The 25104-nt window shown below is 37.0% G+C and overlaps 1 protein-coding gene across 1 annotated transcript in view; it reads right to left on the minus strand.

The window, feature by feature from the left end:
• Positions 1-3781, minus strand: part of LOC142987881 (uncharacterized) — a 68623-nt gene extending 64842 nt beyond the window's left edge. The window contains exon 1 of the mRNA XM_076136824.1: positions 3621-3781. Within this exon, the coding sequence (XP_075992939.1) occupies positions 3621-3628 (8 nt within the window). The 5' untranslated portion in view covers positions 3629-3781. The remainder of the gene's footprint in view (positions 1-3620) is intronic.
• Between the last annotated feature and the right edge of the window lie 21323 nt (positions 3782-25104).

The following is a 25104-nucleotide window of genomic DNA, read 5'->3' on the forward strand; positions in this document are numbered from 1 at the left end:
TTCTCATCTAGGCTAGGTATTACAATACTAGGCAGCATTTTGTCCTTGCTATTCTATTATCCGCCGTAAGGGTGCGTAACGATAGATCAGACTCCTTGCTATTGCGTCCGTCGTAAGGGTATGTAACGAAGGTTCAAACGGTTACAATATGTAATCTTCGCGTGTCTGAGATTCGTTTGAAAGCTCTTCTCTTTTCTAAGGCCACTCACAAAAACAACTTATAGCGAGGGACTAGTCTAGGCAAAAATAAACCAATATTCTGCTCACATAACAGAAGCTGATCAAAATGAAACAAAACACTGCAAATAAATGACTCACTACTTTCACATGTCAGTTATATGTCTTAAACATTTGAACAAACCACTAACGCTTTATTTAATTAACCACAAGTTAAATCAAGTGGATAAATGTAACACGACAGTTTTCAGAACATATTCGAAAGGAGTATTACGTAAATATAAGTGTCAAAGATTTAGCGTCAATTTTGAGTGCACGTGCAGTGCATGAAAGTGGTCGATCTCTCCGTTATTTGACTGCAGTTTGGTTACCGTTTGATTTCAATTGAGACAGTACTTTTTGTGTAAAGTCGTCTGATTCAGCGATTTGTATGCTTGCTATGTTTAGCGGTCAGGCAATCAGGAAAAAAAATCTTGATTCATTCAAGTTCCGTTTGAACTCAGACAAAAAACGCTTCATTATCATCTAAAAATGTTGTTTAATTGTCAGAATACTATTAAATCCGCAATTAATTCTATTAGAAAAAAAATATTCGTTAAAACAAGGAAACGATTGAATTCCAAAACGCCATTTAAAAATGACACGCCTCCATTAATTGGCGCCAAAATGTCTTGAAGCTGACGCATCTTTATCCGTTCGGGAATCAAAACGGACGGAGCATAAAAAAAGCTAATTGAATTTCGCATTCCTGTGTCGAAACGTTACGGAGAGGACAGGTACCAAGATGGTGACTGATACCGCAAGGGATTGCCGCATTGTGAACCGTAATGACTCTGACAGAAAAAGTTATGGCATTGACATTTTTTGTGCAAAATATCAGCAAAAACAACGAGTACGAACAGCTGTATAGATTATGTAAAGGAACGTCTTTAAATACAGTTTGGTTGGAGTAGATTTGGTTAGAGTAATTATAGATGGTCTATTGATTAAAAAATCAGGTGTTGAAGTTATGAATACTCATCACTTAGAATGTGTTTATTGCTAAACACAGTATTTTGAGAAAACCTAGCTTATGTTAAAGTCTAGATCAAGTTTATTATTATCCTGAAAATGGGCAGTAATCATTTGTTTTGAGCTTCAAATACTACTTCGTCGACTATGATAATGTTAACAATTACGACTAACTTGTGGAAACCGATTAGATCGAGGATCAATTAAAATACGGCATTGGAAAGTTTAGCTACAGATTAACATAGGTCCGAAATTAGCTTGTTTACAAGATTTTCTTCTTCGAACGGAGAAAAGGCCCTTGCAAAGAAGTTGACTATGGTGAAGCCATCTTACCATTGTTTATTACAATAAACCACGCCTAGCATCATCTCCCGAGCAAATACTAAACGAAGACTCCTAACACTTTGCTGGACCTGGACCAGCAGTCGTACTAAAATACTCCTGAGACTAAACCATCGATATCTTACAATGTATATTTGTTTATGATTGTGTAGTATGTCGTCAGTGATGAGAGGCTGGTTGCGTGCTGGTTGATATAATTACCGGCGCGGCTGCAACAGGCGTGACATCCAAGCGGAACAGCGTTTAAATGTCCTCAATTTAAATTTGTTTGCTTTTAATATTACCTAACTACACAATTTAGTGTAGCCTTCATCCTCGCCACGAAGGTTGTACTACCTTCCTTTACTCTTCACTCAATCTTTACAAACTTACAATTAGTCTCACAATTCCTCTATACAATCAAATAATGAAAAACCCAATAGACTTTAAGGGCGTCACGCTCCGAAAATTTGAATATGAAGTACCTACCTAAATTATAGACAAAGAAAGCGCTTCGTTTTAGTCAACATATTTTTTATAATTCAACTAGTTTGAGTATGATGAATGCTAATGTACTAGATTTTTAATTATTGCATTAACCGTGCTGCAATCCGCAACGCGAACTAAACCGCTTCTGACATTATTTCAAAACTGCGTACGAGTGAATCCGCCGCTCCGTGGAGGTGCTCGATGTAGCCGGCCGCCGGGGTGAGCACTGAGCAGTACGTGGTAGTGGCACATCGTGTTCGTACACTGGTCGTATGTAAATGTAACCGAAGCGCGTGTTATGGTGGAGGCGGTGGTGTCCGGTGCATTGTTGCTATGCGCTAACGATCACACGTCACGACTAATTGCGATTCCCCGCGTCGCGCGACAAACGCCGCATGTTGCGACACCGCCGCGACAACCACCTTCGTTATTAACATGGATTATTCGCGATTCACGACGCAAACGAACAATTATGTTGCGCAAGTATCCGCGTTCAACTTCAATATTCGCCACACGCGTCACTCGCTACTTTAATTCTGCTATAATTGCATAAGCCGCGTATAGCTTATAGCATACTGCTATTTTTACAGACTAGTTTTACATTACAGCCTCATCTGCATACAATTGAAAGATCAAGACCACCGGCCGACGGCGGCTGCGGAGTCGCTCGTCGATGTGCAAATAAACTGCTACTCGTACAATAGTAACCTACATTCGTTACTTGTAATCGCTGAGCAAGTGACCCCCGCACCACTGTCGTACTGTGGTGTAGTGTACCGGTGCACTGTGTGACCGGTGCAGATCGTCACAACTATCGGCTCTCGGGGGATCCGACGGAATCATCCTCAAGGCGAACCGGCCTGACTCAGACTACACACTCATATACTACTGGTTATTGTTTTATTTTCGTTATGCAAAAAATAAAAGCAGAGGTCATTGCGTCACTAATTAAAATTCCTCGTGCGAAATGGTGTTGAGCCTTCGTCGGTGACCGGCTGGTGATGCGGCGCACGACCACGCACACTCGTGCACCACACCACACACCACACACCGGCACACACGTGAGCCATCAGCTCGCCTCACTGTCAGGTCACTGCTCATGTAAACTGGCATACATCTCGATACTCCGTCACTGATATTATACAACAGCATCATTGTGCGCAAAAGTAAACACTAAATTGAAACGTTTTTTACGATTACAAGGAAAACCGTCTCGACTGAATAGTCACTCAAACATAATTGCACATCTTCGAAGGTTTATGTCAATTATTCGCAGAATTATTTTAGTTAGTTTTTCCCGAGCTCAGACTAAGTTAAAGTTTAAAGTAGAGTTCCAGATAGAAGGTGCCCGATGACTCAGTATATCATGATTCACTCACGCTGTTATTGAAAATTCGTGACCTTTCTGTATTGAAATATTAAAACAAATACGCGGACACAATAGAGCCTATCGAGTGCCAATTAACTGACTCGGTACGCAAAAATACAGATGAAATAAAGCATGATAAAATACGAATCTAAGGATGTTCAATTACAATTTTCCGGAGGGAAAACACCGGGAAAGATCGGTAATTGTTAAACGAGCGAAGGTCGGTTGACAGGAGGGTGGTGGTGGTACTCACCGGAGCATGTCGTGGTGGTGGTCGGGTCGCGGGGTAGCGCTGCTCGGAGCGAGTAATGTTCCACAGAGCACACAGACACGTATTTAGTGGTTCAGCGCGAGACAGCCATGCCGTCCGTCCGCGGCGAGGTTTAGGAGGCGAGTGGGCGGCGCGGGCCGGGCGTGCGCTGCGCCGCGCCGCAACGCATGCCGACCCGCTACCTCCCTGCTGACTCCGCATCTCCATCACCGTCAACATCACCTTTTAATCACTGTGTCGGCGAATAACTAAATTGCACATTGCAATATTTTAAGCAAGTGTAACGACGATTGACAAAACATCCGATTTGAGTTTCTGCTGTGCTTTTAATATGTTATTATGCAATATAATTTCTTCAAAAAATTAGTTTAATTGCTCGTTATAATCTCACAATGGGAATGTCACAGATTATTTGATACAGTTATGATTGTACGTGCGCTGTGTTCTAGGACTCTACCGCGTGTACGCTTATCGCGGTAACTGGCATGAAATTTGTCGATACGTAGTTAACTACTGTTGTTTCATTGGAGCGATTAACTCTACATACCATTTGTGTTAACAACCAAACATTCTATTACATTTTGTTGATAACTTTATGAAGGTGAAAAAGGTATTTAGCTTTTAAACCTAATAATATACTTTCCAAACTTTGTCAAGATTCTTATATAAATAATAGGTCCCTAAAATCTAAATGTAGAACCCAAAAATATATTCTACAACGGAAATTAATAAGAGGCAAAAGAATTTAAGTCACGAGCGGATGATAGTGTTATTACATCATTATTGTCACAGTTTTTAAATAACAGTGACACAGAGATGAACCTTGTATACAAACAAACATATCTCAGAATCAAAACAAAATGTGTTTAAGATGGAAATGGTACTTGACATTCTTTTTTGAGAAATATGAACTAAACCACTCTTCTGAAGATAAAGATTTATGGACGTATAAACTATCATTTGGTAATAGAGTGGTTATTGTCAATCAGAATAATATCAACTTATAGCGTAGAGCCAAAACCAGCCTACGTGACTAGTTAGTTTTACAGATTTGTAATCACGATAGAGGTATTTGTAAAGTGAGTAAAGCTGTTGTCACTCGTAAGTGCAACTTGAGGAGGTAGTAGAAGTTAGAGAAAATCTATGTGACAAAATTATCGGTCTATAGTTTGTTATGACGGTAGAGTTATTGGTAGAGCAACAACAGTCACTATCAGTTGATCCTAGTGTAAGCTGATGAATTAGACTCATGGCCAATGAGATCAATGCTGACTGTCATCTCTATCGCTGTGTCAACAAAATTTACTAGAAGTAAGATTATTTGTAGAGTGTGTAGACATCGTCCCTGATGCTATGATCTGCATCCTGGTATCCTGGTATCCTGATGCTATGATTGCTCTAAGTCAGCAGTTGATAATCCAAGTAGAGTCATTTGTAGAGTGTGTAGGGTCATTGCCAGACGCCCCTGGTGTCAGCTGATGAGGTAGAGCCGGCGCCGGCGGGTGTGACGACGTGTCGCTCTACCGCGCCGACCAATCGACCACGACGGACATTTACGTTACATACTAGTTATTACTTAAACGTAATTATTGGGAGTTAAACAGATGTTAGGTGATATGGCTATTACTAGATTGGATTTAAAGTTAAAAATGCTTACAAAAAAATTAATTAATCGTTTCAAAGCGAAGGTTGCAAAGCCTAAGAACAAGTAGTTACAACTTAATTTGTTGTAATCCTGAAAATTTTAGCATTAATCGAAGTAGTCGAGAGTGTCTACTTTAATAAAAATCTGGTAGCTCTTAAAAAATATTGTTTTTTAATAGGTTGCTATCGTTAGTTCCCTATATCCTGACAACTTCCTAACTGTCAAAAATAGCTTAATATACCTCTAAAAGACCAGCAAAAAGTAAACAATCTTCTAAACCTTTTAAGGAACTATGAGTCGTATTATATTTCTAGAAGAGCACAGAAACGATAATGTGATTCATGTACCGAGCATGTGTGACATCTAACGAGTGGAAATCCCGAGCACATCATGAGCGACTGATGCGCCGCCAAGGACCCGCTTGATACTCCGGCCACGTAGCCAGATGGCACCCTGCGACTCAAACTCAATGCCAATAAGATCACTTTTAAATCATTGTATTTATTTATCCTTATCTATTAGTTATAGTTAAACAAAGCGTTTGCCTGCAAAAGAGGAATTCTCTATTCCTCTTTGACCATTAAAATTACCCCTAGGAATTTTAAGTAAGGACAAATTAGGAACAGTATATTTGCTGGAAGATGAATAACTACTTTCTGAACCTGACTGTCTGGCTGTTTACCGAATTCCAGTTCCGTATAGCAGTTTTGCTGGAATTAAGGTACAACATTTTTTTAGTTTTGTATTTCCAATTTTATATACTTAATTAATTGGTATTATTGTTGTAGATGTATTATTTATCACATTATACACAGAAGGTTTACTACAAGAGAGCTATTTTAAGAAGTGTAGAAATCAAACTAAAAATAAATTACATAATATAAGTCAACGAGAATATTTTCACGATATTAAAGATAATCCGAGAATTTGTAAAAAGGAAAATCAAGCTTATTCGTATATGCTATTTCACAAGCATGTTTAATTTTCACAGAAATGCGTCAATATCGATGTCAATGAACGTCATGTTCTTATGTTTGTGGTGAATTCTTATGAATCAGGGCCCACACCTCGGCATCCGAAGGTTAAGGAAGATGTGCCGAATTAATCAACCACCTCTGATTCACTTGGACTCTGCACTTTAAAATGTACTGATGTGTCACGAAGACTAAAGCACCTGTCGAGGTTTACATACCTAGCCAAAAAAAACTCACGTTGAGTGTAATATAAATAGTTTGAAAATAATGCCCTGTTTATTGCATAATTCAACAATTTTTATGTTCTTTTGCCACCAAGCATATGGGTTATGAATATCCTGAGTAAATATGAATAGACTGAAAAACAAACTAAGAAAAGTACCGTTTCCTAATTGTTTGTTAAATTGTTATTTAATTTGTTAAAAGATTCTTAGCAATGTCAAAAAGTATGCTTCAGATTACAAAAAGAAAACTATTATCCTCCCAAAGCGTAGTGTATAAATGCATCAAATTAACGTTCTTCAAAGGCCTATGACAGCTCATAAAGTAGGTATAATTAAGCAAAAACTATAAACAGGTTAAGAAACTATCACCATCAATTAGCCGGTAATTACATAGAGAGCGCCTACGTTTACCCGCGCCTGGTTTTTGCGTAGAGTTGACACGTCACATGCTAAACGTTAGGGCTATTGATGCACGTGTGCGACACGTGGCTATCAAGAGCTACTAAGTTTATGTTAAGTTAGATGTTTGAATAGAGTATAAAATACTATAGGGATATTACGCCAGTTTTCAAAAAAGGGGTAGACAATATTGGGACACCTAACTGTTCTATATCTCATCAAAGATGAACGTATTGTAAACTAGCTTTCCGCCCGCAGCTATGCCCATGTGTAATTTCAACTCTGTCGAAGTGAAATTTCCTAAAATCCTTTCTTAGTGACTCTTCATACTTCTTAAGGAAACTTTGAAAATCGGAACTTTCTACGCTCAGTAGTTTCAGCTCAGTGTCCATCAGCCAGTCAGTCAGTCACTCAGTTACGGAAGAATTTTTGAATATTTACTGATTACGCTAGTTTTCACAAAAGTGGTAGGACCGCCAACTAAAATATATCGTATCAAAGAATGACAAAGAAGATTTGTACAAATCGGTGCTTATACAGTTAATAGCCGTACGCAATGCTACTATCATTGCACGAAATACGATTCGTAGAATCCATAGCAAAATGTCCTGACCCCAGAAAATAGTTTTTAACTTTGGATGTATGTAAAATGATGTATGCATCAGTCTGTGTTTTGTAAAGTCCCTCTCGATAATCGCAATTTAAAAAACTTACGTCAAGTCCTGCGTCACAAGGACTTTATGACGTCACGAATATTTGCAGTTTCAATACATAAAATAAATAACGCAGAATGACGGCGTGATTTCACAAGTTAGAACATTTTCTTAGAAGCTTTTGCTAATGACGAGAATTCACTGTTTTGTACCATTTGTCAAAAAACTTTCTTAAAAACTGGAGTTGTAAACTAATCAGTTTTACAAAACTTAATAGGGAAAACCTTTACAAATCCTGCGATATTTTTAATACTCCATCTAATCACTATTTACTTACTAAATACATTTATGGTTACTTTGCTATCAACAAGCTATAGACAACGATGCAGGGCCTAACATAATCAGTTTAATCATTACTTTTAACATAATAGTCTAAGATAGAAATCTATCTGTAATCTTTGACCGAAAGTCGGTCGTACAAGCAAGAAGAAGTACATCAGTTAGTTTCTAATTAAACAAACAGCAAAAGTAAGTATTTCTAATCAGAAGGACACTTTTTAATAACTCCTCAGCCATGAGTAGTGTTGTGAGTGGAAGGAAGTCAGCACTCACTTTGACATAACACCTACAAAGTAGTTTCAGTAGTTATACTCTGAACAACTTTCATAGTAAGATGTAAAATGTGAAACAGGACCTGTTGCAACTTTATTACAAACGATTAACGATTTTCCGCAAATGATTGTAGCGTGATGTTTGATAATGATAAGTGATTTACATATACCTATGTTTCTTTTGATAGGAATAATTATATTTACACAAATCAATGTGTCTTTAACTTTTCAATGAATTGTTAAGGAAACTATGTTAAACAGTCGCGTCGCAACAAAACATATGACTGCCTCAAAGGCGCAGTGGTGTAGGTAGCCACGCCGCTACTATTACATCGAGGTGGTCGTGGTTTCAATTCCCACACGGAACAATTCTTTGTGCAATCCACAAAAAAAGTTTCGAGTCTGGTTGTACTTTGAGTTCGTTGTTTGTATGTTTGTAAAAGTCTCCGGGACAAAATGCATTTCTTAGTTCGGAAATTGTACACGCTGAGTACGCAAAAAAATACGCTGGGGATACTGTTTTTACCTTCTATCGTGTAATTTCACTATCTACAGCGCTAGTGCATAGTATTTATTCATCGCCATTGTAAATTCACCGTGGTCATTAGTTTTTTGTCGCCGCAGAACAATGCGACAGGCGGCAACTCGCGGCAAGTCACGGCAGCCCGCGGCCCACAACACCGGTAACTTGTAGTAAACGCTCAATTATAAACAATTGACTCGTTCACTGCTAATTACTTTCTTGTTAAGTGATAATTAAATAACTTTATCATTGAATTATGTGAATATTGTACTTATTGTAAGTACGAAAGTAATAAATAATTATTATCTCAGTTATACAGCTAGTCTCTCTACTGTGGTGACTCATAGAATCTCTGAGTGACCAATTGCTAAATTGAAACTTATACAAACATCAACGAAGTAACGTAGTATTTAGATATAAGTAGTATGTAGTATTTAGATATAAACAGATCTTTTATGTTCCGAGGCTAAGGTTTGTAACTAGTCCTCCTTAATTAGACGGATAAAAGTTTGATTATAGTCCTTATCACTAGACTCTCTCATTACTCGCTTTCCATAGCAGCCTTTAATTAAAGCGTACTACGCTATTGGTTAATTCTATCCAGTATTATATTTATCTGATATTTACGATACCTGGGGGAGACACGGCGCGTGAAGGCCGGCGCACGCGAGCGCGCAAATTTGCGCGCAGTCGAGCGCACGGAGGGCGGCGCAGACCCCGCCCGCCCGACCGTGCGCCCTCAGCGCCCTGGACCATGCTTCCAAATAACTTTTTATATTGATATTTTATTTATTGTACTTTGCTGGAACTAAATGTCTCACGTTATTTATTGCACACGACTATTGGAATAAAATGTTGGGAAAACTATTGTACCGTGCAATAGTTAAATTATTTTTTCAAGGAACTTTTTGTATGAAGTTTATAAAAGCTAATCTTTACATAGTTCATAAAGGTCTTTACAATCAACATTAAGTTAATAATGAGTAACTCCCCCGAAATGCTGAGCTGATTTAATTTGAAGATGTGCAAAAGTGATTAAAATATATTTGTAACTAACAAGTTAAATATATAAAACAAATACAGACAAATGATTCAGAGAAACTCACCCAAAAGAAGCGAGGATGTACGATAGTGATTACTGATTGTTAATTTTCATTTATTTTACGAACAATATTATTATCTACCATTCAGAACTATTGGTGATTTTCGTCAAAAGAAAATTACATATTTACATAATTGTCACGTGCTTTGTGAAAAAGACACTGCATGGTATTGGATATACCAAAAGGTGAGTGTAGTCAGTCAAATTTTATTTGGCAATCGTGATGAATATTTTGTAAAACCTCATTTAAATTGCATTGATTAATTTTTTCAAAAACGGCCAAAGTTTTCAAGAAAAGGCGTCGGTTCTGAAATGACTGTTCGCGGAAATCGCAAACATCTCCCCGGTAGGAATTAAATCTACGATCATTTGCGTAATAGAAGTGGCATGGCAAGGACCTTCACCACCGCTACAGCTTAACTATTGAACAGGAAACATCTTTCGGTATGAAGAGAAAATACCCCATATCAATTAACGGTTGGTCGCTTTAACCCTTCAAGAATATAGTACCAAGTTAGTATACTTTATTTTCTTAGTATTATGGACATTAAAAAACTTGAACAAAACAAACAACTCATATAAATAATAGTATCTTCGCCTCTGCTACATAATCTCTTAGTACAGTTTTACGACGCCAGGGGGCCGTGCGCCCTGGTTTATTGCTACAGCCTACACACAACATTTGTCAACCTAAACCAATTAATTACATGCCGTTTTCATTGGCTTGTTTTTCTTTTGTTTGTACAAAACATCTTCTCTAAATGTCGAATAATAAAGGAGAAATATGGTAAAGTAAGTAATATAAATGGTATGATTTAGAGATAGTTTTTTCAGGGCACTGAACTTTGTGGATCCCAAGAAAAGGCCACAGTGTTCTAGAAATACATATAAATATTATTTAAAACTACCATTTGTGCCCGCCAATATTTATTTCCCTCTAGATATAATCTACCGCTTTACCAAAACCTTATCTATATTGGTGCAACAGCATGGCCGAGAAAAGTTAGATACATAATGATTTGCAAAACACAATTAGTTTACGGCCCTAACTTCTTCACAGAACTTTCGTAGAAAATTCTAGAATCTTCAAACAAAAATACTATTTCCACAAACAAGTATTTTACACGTGCATTAAATTCGCAAGTCAGTAGTTCTAAATTGGGCTATTCGTGTCATATTACTGGTCGTCAGGTGCCTGCACTGGCGTGATCATAGCCTGACACAGCAGTCGGCACTTTCAATAACAAATTACAACTAGATGCACATTATTGGTAAATTGTGCTTATATCGCACTGTCTGTGTTTTTGTATGATGTAATAAATAACAAAATATCGTACGATTTTTGTATATGAGTAGACAGTTTTTAATTGGATCAAGTGGTGCGTTGATTCTGGGTTTTTTATGTCCTATGACTGTTATACCTATTATGTCAATTCTTAGACTTCTATAGGCTATAGCAAAGTCAGGAAGACTACACTTTATACAATCGATGAACTTAAACTTTAGATTACTAGGTACGCCTCTATAAAAAAAATTATGTAGCGGAAAATGATTGCCATGAAAATTCACAGCAATGTTTTCAGTAAGCGCATAAATTTTAGCTTTAACAGCGTAATCGTAATAGGTGTGTTATTTCAGGCGGCAAATGGGGCAGCAGAGAAATGTTTAATGACGCCACTTCATTCGATTCTGCACTGAATCACACTAACAAAATTTTTGAATGCATGTTTGAAAAGATTTTCCGCAACTCTAGACTAATTCTTGTTATTATTTTCTTTAAAATACACCCCTTCAGGACATGCACATACATGACGTCATTAGTAAAATATTAGTCATGCAATTGTATGTAGTGACCACACAAGTGGGGCACCGCCTGGCAGCATGTTACCTCACGGCATCTCCGCACAATGGCGCCGCAAATCTCTCACTGTTTACTTACAAACGCTTTGTGGTAAGTATACGTCATGCACATGCAGTCTACACACTCGATTATTTCGTGAAAAGATATTTAAATTGTGGTGAAAACTGCATACATTATAACTGTAACAAAAGGTTTCCCGTGTGTATTGTACGAGGACATAAATTATGTTGTATTTCATTCATGAACGTTTTCAAAATATGATAGAGGATTCGTGTGTATTTTTTACTCCCCGATTATGCAACCTTTCCAAAGTTCATTTGCATATAGTCTCACAGGATACACATTAAACCAGATGGTAGGTACACTCTCTACTCTGCTCTCTTCTGCGACTGTACTGTCTGCTTAGTACTTATACACCTGTCTCTTTAAATATTTTTTATCACATAACACATCACATAATAATATGATAAGACGAGGTCCTGCATAAAATATGAAAGACTTCTCTATCTTACATTCAAGTAGCACGACTGAATAACTGGTCACAAAGCACACTAACTTTAGTAGTATGTGTACAGTTTAAAAACTTCAATCAACACAAAGAAATTCCGAAAACCGAAAAGTCGTAGAATGAATAGGCAACTCATAATATAATCAATATAGAGTCACTCTTAATACAGAGATTAGCTAGACAGGTTACCAAAAATAATTTGAAGTAATTCCATGCCTATCTGCAACTACCCTTAGCCAATAAAGTGATGATCAAAGTGAGTTATCAGTTGACGCATAACACGTAGAACAATAGGAGGATGCGTGCGCGCGATGCGGCCGATATGCGCCGGCGCACGCCTGTGACGTCACTCACGCACCGCACGCACGCACGCGCACTAAACTCTACTTTATTCAATGATACTAGGTGTATGTGAATATTTGAATGATTTTTACTGCGGGGTGGTCTGCAGTTTGACATATTTTGTCTTTGTAAGCTACACGGACGCGAGCCACTGTGTGTCGTGAGGAACTTAATATATTCACGGGCGGAGTTATGTCACTGGTCTTTCTTTGATATAAATAAGTAAATAAATTAGTTTACCATATAAACCCACAAACACTAAAATTGCCAATATAATCAATAGTAAAGTAATAAATCAATAAAATCAAAGTTAAAATACTTCATTAACTGCTTACAGATTAATACAAACAGTAAGATACTTTCTGCAGTGAAGAAGTCGTAAAATTGAAGGAAATATTTCACGACCAAGACAACTGACTCGCAAAAAAAGTCTGTTACAAAGGAAAATAGTAACGCATTCACCTAGTATACTTTATGTGAAAAACAATCCCATTACACACAAAATAAGTGCCTTATATACATTTCTGCCCCTTGATCATAAAGTTAGTACATCCATTACCACCTATGTTATCTACCAGGCATAATCATCGAGTTCCACTGACCATACACATTAAAACCACGATACTATAAGTCGTGGCACTTTGCCAGGGATGCATTAAATTTGCATTGTCTCCGGTTACGCTCACATTCTCAGCTATGATAGTACAAGTTGTTACTGTGTCTGTTTGTTGAACACATTAAAAAGTACATTAATGGGGCAAAGAGGAGAATGCTAAACTTGTTGAAGAATCAAATTAGTTATTACTTTTTATTTGACCTACCTATAGCTGTATCCGGTGAGACTGGAAGCCGACTCCAACATAGTTGGACGAAAGACTGATTTTGTTTGACCTATATAATTGTGGAACTTAGTTCTATTGATCAGTGTTATGTGCCATTAGACGCTATCTAGTTCCATGGTGTGCTCAGAAATAATTTGTGAGTTTTTTGGTCTTCAGAAATTAATTTCTAATCTTTAGTTTTATATTCTCCCGCACGTCTAGAAACGGAAATCATTAAGAAAACTTTAACTTAAACCTTGTCTTACCATAACGTATACAGAAAGAAGGTGCTATACATCTAATCGACTGTTCAAGCAACCAGAATGCTAGCATTTACCTCGCACAGAGATATAACATTGCTAAGCAACATGGAAATGCTGCTGGCATTCAGGGAACGTTCAGTGGACAGCAATACTACGACGCGTAGCGCGCTTCGCATCCTCTTACTGTTTTGTTTTAATTCCATTCATATACTGAAATATATATAGTTTCGTTTTTCATAAAGTCGAGTTTACAGTTGTCATACATAATAATTGTAGAGACTACAGAAATAATTCAAAACCGTTTAAGAAACCTCCAAAATACAGTTGTTTTCCCAGGCAGAGGCTGTAGTACTTAGCTAGTGTTACTTACACTCGTAAAAGCTAAGTGTTATGTTATATTGAAACTAGCGGGGGACAAGCTGCAACGTGGCGGGATTAAACATAATGTACGAGGCCGTTACCTGCGCGCTGACTTGCAACAGGTTCTCAAATATATCCTACAACCATCATATTAATATTAGCTTGTAAAGAATACACGCTGCTTTTAAAGGAGTAAAGTGAAAATATAAGTGATTGCTTTATAGTATGTAGTATTCTCTGTTTAAGAAAATTTAGTAAGCTGATCAACTTTTAGCTAAATTGTGTGATGGAGAGTATGGCTGAGGATTGTTTCTTTTTAATTCGAATTGTGCAACGACTTATATTTAAAAATGGTAACGTTGTACGATTATGTATAAATAAATAATAGAATTTAATGAGAAGAAAATTACAGCCTACAAATATGGAGATAATCAATGTTTTTTTTAGCATTGAGAGGATATTAATATTTATGGGACATTAACTCGACTGATCTCAATTTACAAACAGCATGAGCTTAAGCATGGAACATCAAACCTCTTAATGATCCTGTCAGTTTCGTGCTTAGATTACCTTCCATAAGAATCTATAGAGTTTATATTAGCCTATCTCTACTTAAGAGCATTATACACTTAGGTGCCAAATCTCAGGACAGTACCGTGTGCCAAGCCGCAGAGCTCCACGTGGGACTACATCGCCGCTTGGCCTCAAGTGCACATAAGTTATACGTGTCATGGTACATGGCTGTTAATTGTGCCTCTCGTGTTGCACTTCCCCTTAATTAAGGCCGGAGTTTAGTGCCTAATTGTAGAACCTGTGTGGAAATGAAGAGAAGATCTAGGGATGTGACTTGCCATTGTATGACACCATTTTAAAGCTGTGTCTCCAACTATTAGATGTATTTTTTGTTTAATAAATACTTATGACGTTCCATTTTGGGTGAATTAATTAATTTTACAAGTGAAATAATAATGGGTTTTTACGTAAGTGGCAGATTATATAAATGATTAAAATTTATTTATAAAATGTACTAAATTATTGTCCTGCACATGACTAGAACAATGGTCTTCGCCCTAATCACATATCTATGAACATAAATAATTAAATTGGAGGGCCGAACAGCATAAAAAAATGATTAAAAATCATGGATTCCACACACACACGAGGCTGGAAACCAAAGCTGTACTAAAACTTAGATCTAATTTTGTACATTAAAACCTCAAGATACCGAAACATTGTATAAGTTAGGTACCTACCTAACATCGACAAGTCCCCGCAATAAACACATCAAAGCAATATGAGCAGTGAACAGCAAAAACCAAACATATCAAATGATTTCCGAGTGGGTCTAAAAACTGTGATTACGTCTCACAAATACTCACAATACATGCAAATGATCGTTAATTATAACTACCTGCTGACTAACTGTAGCATTACTGTGGTATTACACTGTACATCTACTGCTCTCTGATAATTTATTATCGACTCATAAGAGATACACACAAACTATAGGCAGAGTGCTCACTGGAAGGAATATGACAGTGGATTATTCTGTACTTAATCTGGTAAAGCTCCGACTTCGGCCGATCAGATCTAATAATCTAATGGTCACTATTCAGTACATTGCTGCTTTGACGTAACGTGTCAATCACAATAATCTAAGGGAGAAAACAATGTACAGCAAGGTGGCTTTCAAATCGTTGCTAACCGAATCGTGTTAAGCCCCCTGTTACGCTTTCAGGACCAAAACGTTGAAACAACTTTTATGAAATTTAACGTGACAATAGTTTTCAGCAGTAAATCAAAGATAACTAAGCCGTTTTTCAGATGTCTAATTTATACGAAAGAAAAACACACCCGAACATCCATTTGAACAAACTTTTGCATTTATAATTATTGTAGAATTTACAGCTATAATTAAGCTTTTTACTTATTTCTAATTATGCTATAAACTAAGAAAAGCTTTAAGTCAAACGTTTTAAAATAATAACTTACAATCAGAAATTCCGATATTACCTTCTACCAACCCCAATCGCGGTCCACATTTAGTCCGAGTTAATCCTTCATCAAAATGTTGTTGTCAAATGAGTAATAAGATAATTGCAAAGAGTGAGGTCGGCGCCGCGGGAGCCGTCGCGACAGACACCAGTCGTTCGTCTGTCGCCAAATGTAACAGTAACTTTATATCACTTTTAATACTGGATGTTGGACAATTAAGGCTGGTTACAACATTGCGATTTTAACGGGCGAACTTTATTTGCAGATAATTTTTACATCATACTTTTCTTTGATGTGGTTCGTGGTCCTCTACGTTTTAAAGTTGTTTAGGCAGTTCGAGGATGTCTTACTAGATCTAACGACTTGTTTTCCTAAAAAGAGACTTATCTTTATCATGCTATCTAAACCTGATCCCAATTATCATTTGGCAGGGTAGTTGTACGTTTTAACAGTGGCTGCTTGGCCCTTAAATAATATTTTTTTAAATTGTTCTAAGCAGTAAGATTAAGTAGCCTAGATACATTTTCCTTAAGTACTAGAATTTTCTTTTCTTTCAAAAGCTCTCTGCAAGTCAAAGAACAAATACTTTAAGCAAAGATTTACATTGTTCACTACGAAATTCAATATTTTTGTTAGCAATATTTTAGCGTGTGTTCAAGCAACCTTATAACGCCGCAGAATATCCCGTGGTCGTAAATACCTGCCGACAAATAATTGGTTTATTTTTAGTTCGCGAGGCTCCTGCCATCTTGGCGCTGACAACGGTACTCACTGTACAGTCACGAGATAAAATATGTAACGACTGATACAGTTCCAAAGACAAAATATGTGGGCGATACTCTACACTATACAATTTTCAAACTAGTTTATATCTAATTACAATGAAAAGACAATCTATCATATATCTGTAACGTAAGTAAATCTTACCTCCTTGTTTGCCTTACCCTTATACCACGTCAATTAGGTCAGTACAACGTGTTCTCTTCTTCCACTCATCTCTATCAGCCGTCAACACTGTCTTGACCCCTTTCATTTCCATATTCTCTTTCACACAATCCATCTATCTTTTTTCGATCTTTCTTTCTACTCTTGCTCAGCATTATACAAAGCTGCGATCATTTTTGGGTTTTCATTATATAAATACGTGTTTGAAATGTTCTACATATTTGTGCTCGTAGCTGTACATACGTAGAATACATTTGTACCTTTGTGTTTGAGCACAATTACGGTTATAAAACGAACTCGTAACAATTTCGATTGATTATTAATCGAGAGAGGAAAATGGAGAAGCATTTTTTTTGTTTATATGCATACGTATAAGCAAAATATTCGTCATGTTTGAAACATTATCTAACTCATAATCTCGCTCCGTATTTTGGATGACTTCAAGGAAATAGGAGAAAGTCAATTTTTATAATCTTTTCATTTACAAGTATATAATGTTATTACAAAACCAGCCTAGTTCTCAACTGCACTATGTTCAAAAGAATAATCGGCAAGGAAATCAATGTTTTTTTGAACATAAGGCATTATAAACCTATAAAAAATACCTATAAAGATAGGAGACAAAGTAAAATTCACGATAGAACACTTAAACAATAGAACTAGGTAGTTGAGCACGATGTTTTGACAGACACATTCGGTCCATGACACCATAAAGTTGTGCTAAATGCAACACGTGAGTAAACCCCCATACACACCATGTACCATAACATAGATACAATGTAAACACTAGCTGACCCGGCTGTGAACACACTTGGCACAGCGCCTTGCCCTTCACCTAATGTAGAGCATTCGAGCCAAACATTGGAACATTCTACGACTGAATTATAAGATGGCGTCTTCTTTGCAAATAAAGAGTGCAGATATTTTCATAGTTGAATTTCATGGCCAGCGGGTTTATTATGTATCTCAATTGACAAGTATTATACGTCATATTGATAGCCACTATGCATTACATTGCTGCTTTGATATGACATGTTTATCATTTTGAAATAGTTGTCAACTATTTTCGTTAGATAGCTCCCCATATGGATATTAAGAAAAAGGAGAGAGAGAGAGAAAGAAAGAAGTACTTAACCGTAGATTCTTGTTTTTTCATTTGTTGCAAAATGACAACCGGCAAACAAAGTTTTTAGATTTAACGCCGAAATATCTATCAAACCATCAAAGTTCTAACTAGAGCTAAACGCATGATTATTTAGAAAAAAGCAAATAATAAACTGTAGTACGAATACAAAATAATAGTCCAAAATATGAGCAGTGGTAGCCGAGTGGTATAAGTTGACGCCTCCCACGCAAGTGGTAGCAGGTTCGAACCCGAGGCAACACACCAATGACTTTCCAAGTTATATGTGTATTAGAAATAATTATCACTTGCTCCAACGGTGAAGGAAAACATCGTGAGGAAACCTTGCATGCCTAAAATTTGTTTAATACATTTATTGAGGGCATGCAAAGTCCCCAACCCGCACTTGGCCAGCGTGGTGGACTCAAGGCCTAAACCCTCCCTCATTACGGGAGGAGACCCTTGCCCAGCAGTGGGACAGTAATGGGTTAAATTATAATAATTATAAGTCCAAAATAAAAATCTGCCTCTGAAACTGTAGTCACATATTTTCGTTTAAATAATCAGGAATAAGTCGTTATCGAAACATTCATGTAGGTATTACGAATGTCTACAGTAAAAGTTTCAATAAGTTTTGCATCCGATATTAAATTGGACATCGTAACATGCAACACCCTCCACTACACTATCTCTGAACACTTTTCCTTAAATCCCACTTTTTTATCCATTGCAGTTTGAATTCAGCTCTACATTAAACTTGGACTATGTAAGCAGACGATGGATAGGGAACAATAGTAAATATTGGTTTGGAGAGTGTTGTACACGTGTGATTGAGTCAGGTCACGGGTCGCGCTTGGAGTCTGAGGGCAGTTGTTATTACAGGGGACAGTATACAGTAGGTTAACTCAGTACCGTCTCTGAAAAAAAACTGTGCCCAAAAAAACGCACTTGTAAAGGATTCACTGACGAATCTAAAGTATGGACACTAAAATGCTTCTAGTTTCACAGGGCAAGGCCGTGAAAAGTATAGGATATAGTTTCAGATAATAATCTTAAATCGATCCAACTGTAAGTCATTATAAACATAAAAAACAGACAAAGTCATTATCAGTTTACAAATTTATTTAGTTTAATGTACAAGTACAGTAATTGATCGAAAACCCAAAACAATCGATTAGCGATTCCGAGCGACAATATTAGGCGTTATTTAGTAAAACCCATGACGTAATGTTAACATGCCAACATAATAGGAATGGACAGTGTTGAGCAATGTCACTAGGTCAGTTGCGTCACCCGGCGTCACTTCGCGGAATATTCGAACTTGTGACGTCATAGTTCACGATGTCGCATTTTGATAAATACTTGTTTATATGCTGCTAATATCTATTTGATGATACTCGAATCGTAAATAGAATTTAGTTTTTTTGTAGAGAAGGTAAAATGTTGTGTTTTGCTAATACTAACATTAGGTATTCACAGATTTGGCCAATCTCCTAGACATCGTATACTTTACAAATTGTTATTTATAACTCCAATATTCATTCTTACGTAGGGTCAATTTCGCCAATAACTGAAACTGACTTGAAACCGATCGCAAAAGACATTTAGTCTACCAAAAACCAAGTGGTGTGATACATTTTGCAGTCCAGAACAGTTATATGTTAGTTATTGTGTTCATTACCCAGTGGTGTCGAAAAACAAATAATAAATTATGATAAAGTAATATTTCTGCACGTTACTGCATTGTGTCAGTCACGGTCCGCGGGCGGCTATCGATCCGCCCTGCACGCGCCGCCCAGCCGATGATATTCACACTCTCGTTCCACTATCACATAACGAGATACACTATGTATAACATACATCTCTTAATATATACCTATTCAATTGTTATGACTATGGAAACACTTCCTTTGACTTACAATATAGGGTTTCTTTCATTTTCCGCTAGCTGACTTGACTCAGTGACTAATACCCTGTTTCATACGGAGTAACTTAAAAAAAAATGCGGGCTTTTAACTATACATATCCGAAGTTTTATGAAAACTGGTTCAGCAATGTTGCGTAACAGACATAGTTTAGAAAACGTTACACAGGTTAATCAGACAGACAGACAAACTTAGGTTCTGCAAAGCTACGAAAGCTGTTTGACATATAGTCAGAAGTCATAAAGTCCATATACTAAGAATACTAGAGTACAATTTCTTTGTAAAAAGTAAATAACAAATGAAACACAAGTTTGACACAATTCGCATGTGTAGTGTATCTATGTACTGGTATAGTTCACGGTGCGCCGGCGCCGCCGTCATTGTGCTATAGTGGCAGACAATGCGCGCGCCGCGTGCGCACAGGGGTGACTGGGGCCCCATTATGTACACCTGTGCGACTCTGTTTTGTATGTCAAAATAATAATGTACTACAATTTATAAGTATTTCTCCTTCATAGTATCTATATTACTAGCTAACCCCACAAACTTCGTATTGCATAACAGTCGATTTTTTATAAATAAATAATTCATGTATTTTTTTTTCTCCGTAAGAATCCATCTCCGCACTTCAAGGAATATTACAAAAAAAGAATTAGTGAAATCGGTCCAGCCGTTCACGCGTGATGGCGTGACCAAGGGAAATTGGGATTCATTTTTATACATTCACAAATTACATATCTATAGGTCATTACATCTTCTCTGAGGGATTTTAGAAGTAATCCGTGGGGTGTCGGAAACATGCATTTTCGGCTATTGTACGATGCTCAAGCCGTTACGTATGAATGGCTGCAAACAATACATTTTTTATTGATTACGAGAATGTTCTAGAAAATTACTTTTAGGTTCTAAAATGCAATTATTTGTTTATAGCGGATGTCATCATGGCGTGAATTAATTACATTGTCTAACGCTTGTCGCTTACTAAGTGTTTTGTCAGTGTAATGTAATAGGTTTGTGATAGGCATTACTTTTTGTTGTTACGCCGCGCTGTCTACGCAAATGTCTGACGCAAATCGCAAACTAAGCTATGAAGAATAAAGCGAAACTATACTAGAAATAATGTTGGATTTTAAGCCGCTTAATTTACAGATCTTTTCAAGAAATACCATCTTCCATAACTATTTTTCTATAGAAACTGGGTCATGACTATATTATTTACATTTATAAATTGTCCTTCTCACGCGTGATCATCTCTTGGAGATGGTCCAGTTAGAGTACGTTGTCGTCAAAATAATCAAGTGGTCAGCCTGCAGTACCTTGCAGCATGTCTATTTCGTTTTCTACTATACCCGCAGTTTATCCGTGACACAAACACAAGCTCCCGCGGCAGATCCCACTTTTCTCCTACACTTTCGTTTTTTCACAAATCCACTGAACCCAAGTCGTCTTCACCTAGAACTTGGCAAGTTGACCTCGAGCGCGCGCTCTCTAATTAGTCGCGGCCTCTCATTAACACCTGTATTCTCAATAGGCTTCTGCTTGTGGGACGCAAATTACACCCAATTACTTTCCTTTTCAGTGTTTTCCTAGAAGGTCGGACGAGATCGTATTGTTCGTGTTCAAAGACTATTATCGCAAAAATTCAAGTCATCCATAGTGGCTATACACACACCTACACATAACGGATCAGAAGACTTCAACAACATAAAAATAGGGCATTTAATATTCATACAAGAACCACAACTGTATGTTACTTCTATTCTCGAAATCTTTTTAATTAGGTACAGAAGTTAGCACATGAACTTATCTTATGTCGTGAAAACGTTTACCTACAATCGTAGGGAGAACGAACTCTCGACTAGACATGAAAAACTGTTTCTTTAATAGACAAAATACATTTTGTTCTATGTGGAAATCAAGCCCGCGATGCCAAACCATTGTCACAGCAATGAGACGATCACTATAACCATAGCTCATGGCGTCACACAAACTTTCATCTATTGTATCTACAGTCATCTGTCAATACAAATATAATCCAGGCCGCGGTACACCCACTTTCAAATCAATCAGCTCTACTCCCACATATCGAATAACATGGAATATTGTATATTTCTGAGAAAATATTATGCATTAGCTTATTACAATATCTAGCTATTCTTAGAAGAGACGAACAAACAGCTGAAGATACAGAGCCTTGAAGGAGTTTTGAGAAATATTTCTCAACAGTAGAAGAACGTATATCTATAAAGAAAATCATAAAATAATGTTTGTTAATACAGTAATCGATTTTTTTTAAATTTCAGTACTTAACAGTTATGTTTGAGGCGCCCGTAGCCAGTTGCGCTCACCGGTCGGCAAACGATCTGTGGGTTAAGCAAACCTTGGCGCAGTCATTCCATAGATGGGGTCACCCATCTATGGAATGCATAGTGTTATTTGCGTCTCCGTGCTTCGGAGGGCACGTAAAAAGTCGGTCCCGGTAGTTGTCAATTAAGATAACAGTCGTTAAGCCACGTCAAAGGCCTTGGGGCGGCTTGAACAACTTTGACACTAGGTTGACCACTAACCAAACGATAAGAAGAAGAAGTTTATGTTTCAAAAGAAAAGAGATTACTATAAGCCTGTAGAAAGAGTAGAAACCTAGCGTCCTGTATTTTTCATACAATTTTCATATAACCCTTTTGTTTCTTTTGCATAGTATGTAGTTAATCTACAGATAAAGATTTTCACCTTAACCAAACGCATTTGGCATGGCTTTACCATCGTTATTTTAATTGTCATTAACCAGGACCTTATAACGTGCGATCCAAAGCACGCTGACTCCTTGAAACTATACTAACGACTATCAGTCTGTGGAATGTCCGTGCCAAAGGTTACTTAACCCACTGATCATTTAACAACCGGTAATTGAATCCATTAGGGTCTCTCCTGAAAAACGATTCATTGCAAGAGAAATCACGGCTAAAAACTAGTGTAAACCGGCTAACAACAAAATTTTAATTACAGCACTTTATTCAGCGGTAAAAACGTTACACAATAAATTAATGATTGCAATAAATATGAGCATGAGTGCGTTGCTGGCCGCATTACAGCGAGTGCAGTGACCCTTGCTTATGAAGCTGAGTCAGCACATCTAGGTAATTCCCCTGCCGAAGCTAACGACGCAGGTTTTATTGCGAAGCGTCAAATATCGGTGATCTGATACAATTTGATTCTATGTTGATACTGATGAGGTTTCTATTTTTGTGCTGTTTATGAAACTAGGGTTATATTCTGGCTTTGTTTCAGTAATTTTTGAATTTCAATTACGCTTTTTAGAAATGTTAAGTTTGTATGCTGTAACTCCACAGATGAGTGGAACCATAGTTTTCATTAAAGGTTATATTAATCCGGTAGTCAGATGAAAATCCACACCAGTTGCTGTCTTCAGCTTCATAATCGAACATTAAAATCAGAAGCACCTTTTAAGGTGGCAATCTCAAATCATAATAACACCAAAGAAATAGGAACGTCTATTACAAAGTACAGCTTATTTTAACTGTCCCTAAATTTCTATTTTGCTCGATCTCTTACATGAATATAAATATTTAATTTATTCCTATCTTCGGACAAAAACTAATGACCAACCCATAAAGTTCCTTAAGCTTTTCTTTTACCTAACAACTGCGCTTACGGTAACTACGTGTACCTAATACAATGGACTGCTAATTTCTTATTACACATCCCTCAGGGCTTAGCTTAATACAGTCAGGTAGCAGGCAAGTAAGTAGGTATAATAAATTAACTCCCACGCAGAAAATTCGGGTTCAAAGCGTTCAATCCAGGGCACATACCTTTGACTTTTACGAGGACATGTATAGACTGTATAAAGATTAATTCTCATTCGTCTTGTTTCGTCTATGTAAAAATATACAAACGAAAGTCTGCCTGCGATAATTTTTTGCTTAGATTACCGACACCACTTAATTAAAATAACATAATTATATGACCGAGTAATAAGGCAGACAGGGAAGGACATAAGATACATTTTTGATAGAATAAGCGGCATATGGTGGGCAACAGCTAATCAATTGATAAAGTAAACCTTGATAAAAAGATCTTAACACAATATCTCTATAGATTCCTTGAAGTCTCGAACCTTATACCTTTACTATTTAACTTATTTCGGGTTAAGAAAGAGACCGAGCAAAGGGACAGTAATCTGTAATTAAAACAATCTCATTGCAAACAGCAGCCGTATTAATGCACGCCATTATACTTATCCCAGTTTCAATTGCAGAAGCTCGCAACTGTACCGGTTCGCGCGAATTGTGAAAAATAACTTGTGCTTAACCTAGTTCCTAGAAACCATCCCTATAGTCACACAATCTACCTTAAGACAACCACAAAAGGTGCATAGTAGCACGACAAATAGTGCGAATAACATCTTGAAATTCAGATATTTGGAAAAAGACTTTACTGCTTTGTCATAGGGTTGGTTTTTTTTTGTTGTATGCAAATGCCTTCTACGTTTCCTTTTCCACCACTTTCAGAGTTTCGAGAGGTCAACAACCCTGAAGTCCAGTGGGATGAGGATTATTCCTTGTCGTTTCGCTTTGTCAAGTAGTTCCGATGAACTGTGTGGTGCTGCCATCAGTCTTGAGTAGGAAACGATAAAAATAACGATGCTAGATACGAGTGGATGACCAGTAATATATTCTGCTGATGATCGGAAGAACACTGGTTTGGTTCAAGAGTCAGAGAATTTGCAATGTAAATATTCTATGCCCGTATTGTTTGAAGATAAAGTCCCTGGTCTCTGTCTACTCCGACGGGAAGAAATCGTGATTTTATGTGTGTATTTATATAAATAAACTATCCCCGTAGCTTAAAAATGTTATGATAAAGTAATATAAAGTCGATTAACGCATGCCTCTAGATAGCGCCTACTCAAACTCTTATAGCAATCTGTCAATATGAATATTGACACTATAAAAATAATGCACTTCTCCTCTCTTAGTAATAACTCTTCATCTTTATAAAGAATATCGTACTTGCCTAAAACCTTTCTATTTTGTTTATATGTTTGATAAAATCAATTTTATAGTATACAACACTATTATAACAATAACAGCTTACTTATCTGATGATTATAGCCAAATCACAAAAACTCCAACGATTAAGTTAGCACTTTAAACCAAAAACGATAAATA

Source organism: Anticarsia gemmatalis, chromosome 4 (assembly GCF_050436995.1).
Source record: "Anticarsia gemmatalis isolate Benzon Research Colony breed Stoneville strain chromosome 4, ilAntGemm2 primary, whole genome shotgun sequence".
NCBI lineage: Eukaryota > Metazoa > Arthropoda > Insecta > Lepidoptera > Erebidae > Anticarsia > Anticarsia gemmatalis.